A 10,000-nucleotide genomic window follows, 5' to 3' on the forward strand; every position below is an offset into this window, starting at 1 on the left:
ACCTTCCCTCTCCCCTCCATCTCCCCTCTCCCCTCCACCTCCCCTGTCCCTCCCTCAGGTGATTGAACTAGTCCAGAAGTATGGAGCCAAGCGTTGGTCCGTAATCGCCAAGCACCTGAAGGGTCGGATAGGGAAGCAATGCAGAGAGCGCTGGCACAACCACCTGAACCCCGAGGTGAAGAAGACTTCCTGGACCGAGGAAGAGGATCAGATCATCTACCAGGCCCACGAGAAACTGGGCAACCGCTGGGCCGAGATCGCCAAACTGCTGCCTGGCAGGTACGGAGAGAGAGAGAGAGAGAGAGAGGAGGGAGGGAGGGGGAGAGAGGAGGGAGGGAGGGAGGGAGGGAGGGAGGGAGGGAGGGAGGGAGGCAAGGAGGGAGAGAGAGAAACAGAGAAAGAAGCAGAGGGATTGTTGTTATCAGAACTGCTAATGCTAACTTAACAGTGGCTATACTGTAAGTATATCATTCATGCTGTGACCAAGTGTCTGTCTCTCTCTCTCTCCCTCTCTCTCTCTGTCTCTCTCTCTCTCTCTCTCTCTCTCTCTCTCTCTCTCTCTCTCTCACTCTCTCTCTCTCTCTCTCTCTCTCTCTCTCTCTCTCTCTCTCTCTCTCAATTCAATTCAATTCAATTCAATTCAAGGGCTTTATTGGCATGGGAAACATGTGTTAACATTGCCAAAGCAAGTGAGGTAGACAACATACAAAGTGAATATATAAAGTGAAAAACAACCACATTACACATACAGAGGTTTCAAAACAGTAAAGACATTACAAATGTCATATTATATATATATACAGTGTTTTAACAATGTACAAATGGTTAAAGGACACAATATAAAATAAATAAGCATAAATATGGGTTGTATTTACAATGGTGTGTGTTCTTCACTGGTTGCCCTTTTCTCGTGGCAACAGGTCACAAATCTTGCTGCTGTGATGGCACACTGTGGAATTTCACCCAGTAGATATGGGAGTTTATCAAAATTGGATTTGTTTTCTAATTCTTTGTGGATCTGTGTAATCTGAGGGAAATATGTCTCTCTAATATGGTCATACATTGGGCAGGAGGTTAGGAAGTGCAGCTCAGTTTCCACCTCATTTTGTGGGCAGTGTGCACATAGCCTGTCTTCTCTTGAGAGCCAGGTCTGTCTACGTTGGCCTTTCTCAATAGCAAGGCTATGTTTACTGAGTCTGTACATAGTCAAAGCTTTCCTTAATTTTGGGTCAGTCACAGTGGTCAGGTATTCTGCCGCTGTGTACTCCCTGTTTAGGGCCAAATAGCATTCTAGTTTGCACTGTTTTTTTGTTAATTCTTTCCAATGTGTTAAGAAATTATCTTTTTGTTTTCTCATGATTTGGTTGGGTCTAATCGTGCTGCTGTCCTGGGGCTCTGTAGGGTGTGTTTGTGTTTGTGAACAGAGCCCCAGGACTAGCTTGCTTAGGGGACTCTTCTCCAGGTTCATCTCTCTGTAGGTGATGGCTTTGTTATGGAAGGTTTGTGAATCACTTCCTTTTAGGTGGTTGTAGAATTTAACGGCTCTTTTCTGGATTTTGATAATTAGTGGGTATCGGCCTAATTCTGCTCTGCATTATTTGGTGTTCCACGTTGTACACAGAGGATACTTATTGCCTTGTCTCTCAGATCATTCACAGCTTTGTGGAAGTTTCTGATGTTTAGGCAGAGATATGAATAGGTTTTGTGTGCTCTAAGGCAACGGTGTCTAGATGGATTTTGTATTCGTGGTCCTGGCGACTGGACCTTTTTTGAACACCATTATTTTTGTCTTACTGAGATTTACTGTCAGGGCCCCAGGTCTGTCAGGGCCCAGGTCTGTCAGGGCCCAGGTCTGTCAGGGCCCAGGTCTGTCAGGGCCCAGGTCTGTCAGGGCCCAGGTCTGACAGAATATGTGCAGAAGATCTAGGTGCTGCTGTAGGCCCTCCTTGGTTGGGGACAGAAGATCTACAGTGGGGCAAAAAAGTATTTAGTTAGCCACCAATTGTGCAAGTTCTCCCACTTAAAAAGATGAGGCCTGTAATTTCCATCATAGGTACACTTCAACTATGACAGACAAAATGAGACAAAAAAATCCAGAAAATCACATTGTAGAATTTTTAATGAATTTATTTGCAAATTATGGTGGGAAATAAGTATTTGGTCAATAACAAAAGTTTATCTCAATACTTTGTTATATACCCTTTGTTGGCTGCTGTAGACCCTCCTTGGTTGGGGACAGATCTAGGTGCTGCTGTAGACCCTCCTTGGTTGGGGACAGATCTAGGTGCTGCTGTAGACCCTCCTTGGTTGGGGACAGATCTAGGTGCTGCTGTAGACCCTCCTTGGTTGGGGACAGATCTAGGTGCTGCTGTAGACCCTCCTTGGTTGGGGACAGATCTAGGTGCTGCTGAAGGCCCTCCTTGGTTGGGGACAGATCTAGGTGCTGCTGTAGACCCTCCTTGGTTGGGGACAGATCTAGGTGCTGCTGTAGACCCTCCTTGGTTGGGGACAGATCTAGGTGCTGCTGTAGACCCTCCTTGGTTGGGGACAGATCTAGGTGCTGCTGTAGGCCCTCCTTGGTTGGGGACAGATCTAGGTGCTGCTCTAGGCCCTCCTTGGTTGGGGACAGAAGCATCAGATCATCAGCAAACAGTAGACATTTGACTTCGGATTCTCGTAGGGTTGAGGCCGGGTGCTGCAGACTGTTCTAGAGAAAGAAATGTGTGTGTTTTATTGACAATTTTAACCACACACTTGTGGTTTGTGTTCGTGGATTTTATGTCGTATGTTTTACCCCCAACACCACTTTCCATCAGTTTGTATATCAGACCCTCATGCCAAATTGAGTCGAAGGCTTTTTTTAAATCAACAAAGCATGAGAAGAGTTTGTCTTTGTTTTGGTTTGTTTGGTTGTCAATTAGGGTGTGCAGGGTGAATACCTGGTCTGTTGTACGGTAATTTGGTAAAAAGCCAATTTGACATTTGCTCAGTACATTGTTTTCATTGAGGAAATGTACAAGTCTGCTGTTAATGATAATGCAGAGGATTTCCCCAAGGTTGCTGTTGACCCATGTCCCACAGTAGTTATTGGGGTCAATTTTGTCTCCACTTTTGTGGATTGGGGTGATCAGTCCTTGGTTCCAAATATTGGGAAAAATGCCAGAGCTAAGGATGATGTTAAAGAGTTTTAGTATAGCCAATTGGAATTTGTTGTCTGTATATTTGATCATTTCATTGAGGGTACCATCAACACCACAGGCCTTTTTGGGTTGGAGGGTTTTTATTTTGTCCTGTAGCTCATTGTTCTGTTATTCATGGGCTCCTGAGTGGCACAGCGGTCCAAGGCACTGCATCTCAGTGCACGAGGTGTCACTACAGACCCTGGTTTGAATCCGTATATCACCTGGCGGTGATTGGGTGGCACACAATTGGCCCAGCTTCGTCTGTGTTTGGCCGGTGTAGGCCATCATTGTAAATAAGAACTGACATGCATAGTTAAATAAATGTGATTGGAGAATCCAGTGGGTTCTGGAATCCAGTGTGTTCTGGAATCCAGTGTGTTCTGGAATCCAGTGGGTTCAGGTAGTCTTTAATAGTTGATTCTAAGATTTGTATTTGATCATATATATGTTTTGTAGTTTGTTCTTTGTTACAGAGTCAAACAGGTTGGAGAAGTGGTTTATCCATACCCTGTCTCCCCCCTCTCTTTCTCCCTCTGTCTCTCTGTCTCTCTCTTTCTCCCTCTGTCTCTCTCTTTCTCCCTCTGTCTCTCTGTCTCTCTCTCTGTCTCTCTCTCTGTCTCTCTCTCTGTCTCTCTCTCTGTCTCTCTCTCTGTCGCTCTCTCTGTCTCTCTCTGTGTCTCTCTCTCTCTCTCTGTGTCTTTCTCTGTCTCTCTCTCTGTCACTCTCTCTGTCTCTCTCTGTGTCTCTCTCTCTCTGTCTCTCTCTGTGTCTCTCTCAATTCAATTCAATTCAATTCAAGAGCTTTATTGGCATGGGAAACATGTGTTAACATTGCCAAAGCAAGTGAGGTAGACAACATACAAAGTGAATATATAAAGTGAAAAACAACAAAAATTAACAGTAAACATTACACATACAGAGGTTTCAAAACAGTAAAGACATTACAAATGTCATATTATATATATATACAGTGTCTCTCTCTCTGTCGCTCTCTCTGTCTCTCTCTGTGTCTCTCTCTCTCTCTGTCTCTCTCTGTGTCTCTCTCTCTGTGTCTCTCTCTCTGTGTCTCTCTGTGTCTCTCTTTCTGTCTCTCTCTGTGTCTTTCTCTGTCTCTCTCTCTCTGTGTCTTTCTCTGTCTCTCTCTCTGTGTCTCTCTCTCTGTGTCTCTCTGTGTCTCTCTCTCTGTCTCTCTCTGTGTCTCTCTCTCTCTGTGTGTCTCTCTCTCCGTGTCTCTCTCTCTGTGTCTCTCTCTCTCTGTCTCTCTCTCTGTCTCTCTCTGTGTCTCTCTCTCTCAGAGTCTCTCTCTAATTTCTCTTCTCTGTTTTATTGCCCAGGACTGATAATGCCATTAAGAACCACTGGAACTCTACGATGCGTAGGAAGGTGGAGCAGGAAGGTTACCTTCAGCACGCCGCCGCCAAGTCTGGCCACGCATCCCTCGCCGTCTCTCCCGGTTACGCCAAGGCCAACAACCACATCATGAGCTTCTCTCACCACTCCCCTCTCCCGCCTCTCTCACCTTTCACAGGGAACCACTCCTATATTTCGGACCACAGGGTGAGTTCACACTCTCACCTTCACCTCTCTCATCCTTCTCTCCACCTCTCTCATCCTTCTCTGCACCTCTCTCATCCTTCTCTCCACCTCTCTCATCCTTCTCTCCACCTCTCTCATCCTTCTCTCTCCTTCTCATTCATCCTTCTCTCCATCTCTCTCATCCTTCTCCCCACCTCTCATCCTTCTCTCTCATCCTTCTCTTACCTCTCTCATCCTTCTCTTACCTCTCTCATCCTTCTCTCCACCTCTCTCATCCTTCTCTCCACCTCTCTCATCCTTCTCTCTCATCCTTCTCTTACCTCTCTCATCCTTCTCTCCACCTCTCTCATCCTCTCTCCTTCTCATTCATCCTTCTCTCCACCTCTCTCATCCTTCTCTCCACCTCTCTCATCCTTCTCTCTCATCCTTCTCTTACCTCTCTCATCCTTCTCTCCACCTCTCTCATCCTTCTCTCTCATCATTCTCTTACCTCTCTCATCCTTCTCTCCACCTCTCTCATCCCCTCTCCTTCTCATTCATCCTTCTCTCCACCTCTCTCATCCTTCTCTCCACCTCTCTCATCCTTCTCTCTCATCCTTCTCTTACCTCTCTCATCCTTCTCTCCACCTCTCTCATCCTTCTCTCCACCTCTCTCATCCTTCTCTCTCATCCTTCTCTTACCTCTCTCATCCTTCTCTCCACCTCTCTCATCCTTCTCTCCACCTCTCTCATCCTTCTCTCCACCTTTCTCATCCTTCTCTCTCCTTCTCATTCATCCTTCTCTCCACCTCTCTCATCCTTCTCTCCACCTCTCTCATCCTTCTCTCTCCTTCTCATTCATCCTTCTCTCCACCTCTCTCATCCTTCTCTCCACCTCTCTCATCCTTCTCTCCACCTCTCTCATCCTTCTCTCTCCTTCTCATTCATCCTTCTCTCCACCTCTCTCATCCTTCTCTCCACCTCTCTCATCCTTCTCTATTACCTACACCCCTATATCGGCCATATACCACACCCCCCCGTGCCTTATTTTTTAAAATTATATATATTATCATTTAGGAAAAAACGGTTTTATTTCCCCCCTCTTGATTGGCCGTTTGTATCGTCTGACCTGTTTTTGGGGCTCCCCAGGTGCCCTTCCCCCGAGGGCTGCACGTCAACATCCTGAACATTCCACAGCACGGAACAGCTGCTATACAGGTGAGACACAGCGACAACATCCCATGGAAACGTTTCAGTTGTCTTACTGCTCCCGCGGCAACCCATGGAAACGTTTCAGTTGTCCACAAACCTCATCATTTCGCTTCACCCTGTTAGCAGTTGATGTTACTCTTTAATAACACAGACCCCAAAGCAAACCAAATCATAGATGTTACGCTGAGAGGTCGATGTTTATTCTCTCCTGTCCTCAGTGATTCTCTCCCCGCAGAACAAAAAAGACAGGATGTGGTTTTATAACCGACCCCTAGCCTGTGGTTGACCAATTAGAACTCATTGTAATAAAACTTGGCTAATGGCCAAATAACAAGTATCCTATTTCAGACTCAATGTTTTATACAATTTGGACCAATGAGAACTTGCCATGTAGCTATGAGTCACTGAAATTCCTCCCGTGTCTCTGACCCTTTGATAGTAGAGAGAGAAAAAAAACACTATTTCCATTGATCGTTAAACTCTGTTGACCTCTCATCCTTTACGTTGTGTTTTTATCTCATCAAAATACTATTTCAACCCAGAACTAAAGTCTCGCGTAATTGGTCAGATGCTCAATTAAGTTCTTGGTCAATGCTTGTTTAGAGAAGAGATAGAACGAGGAACCCGGACTGAAAACCTCCCCCTCTTTGCAAGTTACGGACAAGTCTATGGGCCAGAGATGCTAACACCTGCGAAATCGTGATTTGTATAAAGCGCTATGAACGAAGCATTCTCGTTATCTCACACGTTATATGTCGTGACAGATTAACGCTACCGGTTACGTAGTCTGTCCACGATAGATTTACTCCCTTCACCCAGGAAACGCTTTAATTTGGCCTCGCATCGCTACATCAACAACCAGGAAAAGAGAGACACTTTAAAGTGTCAGTGTTAGTTCTGAATGTCCTCTCTCTCTCTCTCTCTCTCTCTCTCTCTCTCTCTCTCTCTCTCTCTCTCTGTCTCTCTGTCTCTCTGTGTCTCTCTCTCTGTCTCTCTCACTCTCTCTCTCTCTCTCTCTCTCTCTCTCTCTCTCTCTCTCTCTCTCTCTCTCTCCCTCCCTTCCTCCCTTCCTCCCTCTCTCCCTGTAGAGACATTATACTGAGGAGGACCCAGAAAAGGAGAAGAGAGTGAAGGAGATTGAGCTGCTGCTAATGTCAACAGAGAATGAGCTGAGGGGACAGCCTGCACTACCTGTGAGTGTGTGTGTGTGTGTGTGTGTGTGTGTGTGTGTGTGTGTGTGTGTGTGTGTGTGTGTGTGTGTGTGTGCGTGTGTGTGTGTGTGTGTGTGTGTGTGTAGGAGGAAACATCTGGGGGTCACAGCAGAAGTGATGAAATTATCTCACTGTGTGTGTGACCCCCTTGTGCAACCCCCTGCCCACTATAACACTTAACTTCCCGTTCTCTCTCTCCCTCCCCCTCTCTCTCTCTCCTTCTGTCCCTCCCTCCCTCTTACCTCTCTTGTCTCCATCCCTCCCTCTTACCTCTCTCTCACACTGACAATTTGTCTCTCTTTATCTCTCCCTCTCTCTCTCTCTGACCTCTCTCTCTCTCTCTCTCTCTCTCTCTCTCTCTCTCTCTCCTTCTGTCCCTCCCTCCCTCTTACCTCTCTTGTCTCCATCCCTCCCTCTTACCTCTCTCTCACACTGACAATTTGTCTCTCTTTATCTCTCCCTCTCTCTCTATCTGACTCTCTCTCTCTCTCTCTCTCTCTCTCTCTTTCTCTCTCTCTGTCTCTCCCTCTCTCTCTCTATCTGTCTCTCTCTCTCTCTCATTCTCTCTCTCTCTCTCTCTCTCTCTCTCTCTCTCTCTCTCTCTCTCTCTCTCTCTCTCATTCTCTCTCTCTTTCTCTCTCTCCCCCTCTCTCTCTCTTTCTCTCTCTCAGATCAACCCGTACTCCAGCTGGGCAGGTAGTGACAGCTCAGAAGGCGTGGCCACATCGTGCCATCACCATCAGGCCGCCGGCCCCTGCCTCCCCGAGGAGAGCGCCTCGTCCTCACGCAGCAACAACAGCAACAATAACAACAACAACAACAACAACAACAGCAGCAACAACAACAACAACAGTCACCATGGCAGCCACACCCTCTCCAACCTCCCGGAGTTCATGGAGTCAGTCATCGACTCGGTAAGACGACCTCGTGTGTTTACAATCAAGCTAAAATAGACAGATGATGACCCTTGTTTGTGACCCTCGTTTGTGACCCTCGTTTGTGACCCTCCTTTGTGACCCTCATCTGTGACCCTCGTTTGTGACCCTCGTTTGTGACTCTTGTTTGTGACCCTTGACATTGGTGTAACTGTGGTTTAAGTTAATGTTGAGATCAATGTCGGGATGTGTAAAAGTATCTTAAACCCTAGACTAAAGCTCAGACTTAGCCCCAGACTAAACCCCAGACTAAACCCTAGACTAAAGCTCAGACTTAACCCCAGACTTAGCCCCAGACTAAACCCCAGACTAAAGACTAAACCCTAGACTAAAGCTCAGACTTAACCCCAGACTAAACCCCAAACTAAAGACTAAACCCCAGACGAAAGCTCAGACTTAACCCCAGACTAAACCCCAGACTAAACCCTAGACTAAAGACTAAACCTCAGACTAAAGCTCAGACCTAACCCCAGACTAAACCCCAGACTAAAACCTAGACTAAACCGTAAACTAAACCCTAGACTAAACCCTAGACTAAACTGTAAACTAAACCCTAGACTAAACCCTAGACTAAACCCTAGACTAAACCCTAGACACTAAGATCAATATTTAGATCAGCGATGAGGGGCCACCACATGACACCCCTCCCTCCACCACCACCACTTGCGAGCATAACATTTTAACTGCCCCCCTCATGATAACGAAGAGAAGAACCGTCGTAACCGACTTCAGTGGGCAAATGCTCACCCATTGAGCATGTTTGGGATGCTCTGGATAGACATGTCACCCATTGAGCATGTTTGGGATGCTCTGTATTGACATGTCACCCATTGAGCATGTTTGGGATGCTCTGGATTGACATGTCACCCATTGAGCATGTTTGGGATGCTTTGGATAGACATGTCACCCATTGAGCATGTTTGGGATGCTCTGGATTGACATGTCACCCATTGAGCATGTTTGGGATGCTTTGGATAGACATGTCACCCATTGAGCATGTTTGGGATGCTCTGGATTGACATGTCACCCATTGAGCATGTTTGGGATGCTCTGGATTGACATGTCACCTATTGAGCATGTTTGGGATGCTCTGGATTGACATGTCACCCATTGAGCATGTTTGGGATGCTCTGGATTGACATGTCACCCATTGAGCATGTTTGGGATGCTCTGGATAAACATGTCACCCGTTGAGCATGTTTGGGATGCTCTGGATAGACATGTCACCCATTGAGCATGTTTGGGATGCTCTGGATTGACATGTCACCCATTGAGCATGTTTGGGATGCTCTGGATAGACGTGTCATCCATTGAGCATGTTTGGGATGCTCTGGATAGACATGTCACCCATTGAGCATGTTTGGGATGCTCTGGATTGACGTGTACGACAGAGTGTTCCAGTTCCCGACAATATCCAGCAACTTCACACAGCCATTGAAGAGGAGTGGGACAACATTCCACAGGCCATGAGGCAAATGATCAGACCAGAGACTGACTGGTTTTCTGATCCACAACTCCTACCTTTTTAATGACGATATCTATGACCAACAGATATATATCTGTATTCCCAGTCATGTGAAACCCATAGATTAGGGCTTAATGAATGTATTTCAATTGACTGATTTCCTAATATGGACTGTAACTCGGCAAAAAAAACTACTATTTTTGCATGTTGCATGTATATAGTTGTGTTCAGTGTAAATAGATCCCGATAGAGTTACCCCCCTGCAAAAATAAAATACATCTAAATATATATATTTATGTTTTGTATTATTATTATTGGGCCGCGGGCCGCCGGTTGCCAATCTCTGGTTTAGACTGAAGCCCAGACTGAAGCCCAGACTGAAGCCCAGACTGAAGCCCAGACTGAAGCCCAGACTGAAGCCCAGACTCAAGACCAGACTAAAGCCCAGACTGAAGCCCAGACTGAAGCCCAGACTGAAGC

At 46.3% G+C, this 10,000-nt stretch overlaps 1 protein-coding gene across 2 annotated transcripts in view; it reads left to right on the top strand.

The window, feature by feature from the left end:
- Positions 1-10,000, top strand: part of myb (v-myb avian myeloblastosis viral oncogene homolog) — a 25,653-nt gene that overhangs the window by 10,939 nt on the left and 4,714 nt on the right. For both annotated transcript variants that reach the window (XM_036976418.1, XM_036976419.1), the window contains exons 5-9: positions 59-279; positions 4,517-4,739; positions 5,847-5,915; positions 6,998-7,102; positions 7,792-8,034. In XM_036976418.1, the coding sequence (XP_036832313.1) occupies positions 59-279; positions 4,517-4,739; positions 5,847-5,915; positions 6,998-7,102; positions 7,792-8,034 (861 nt within the window). The remainder of the gene's footprint in view (positions 1-58; positions 280-4,516; positions 4,740-5,846; positions 5,916-6,997; positions 7,103-7,791; positions 8,035-10,000) is intronic.

Source organism: Oncorhynchus mykiss, chromosome 4, assembly GCF_013265735.2.
Source record: "Oncorhynchus mykiss isolate Arlee chromosome 4, USDA_OmykA_1.1, whole genome shotgun sequence".
In the NCBI taxonomy this organism is placed as follows: Eukaryota; Metazoa; Chordata; class Actinopteri; order Salmoniformes; family Salmonidae; genus Oncorhynchus; species Oncorhynchus mykiss.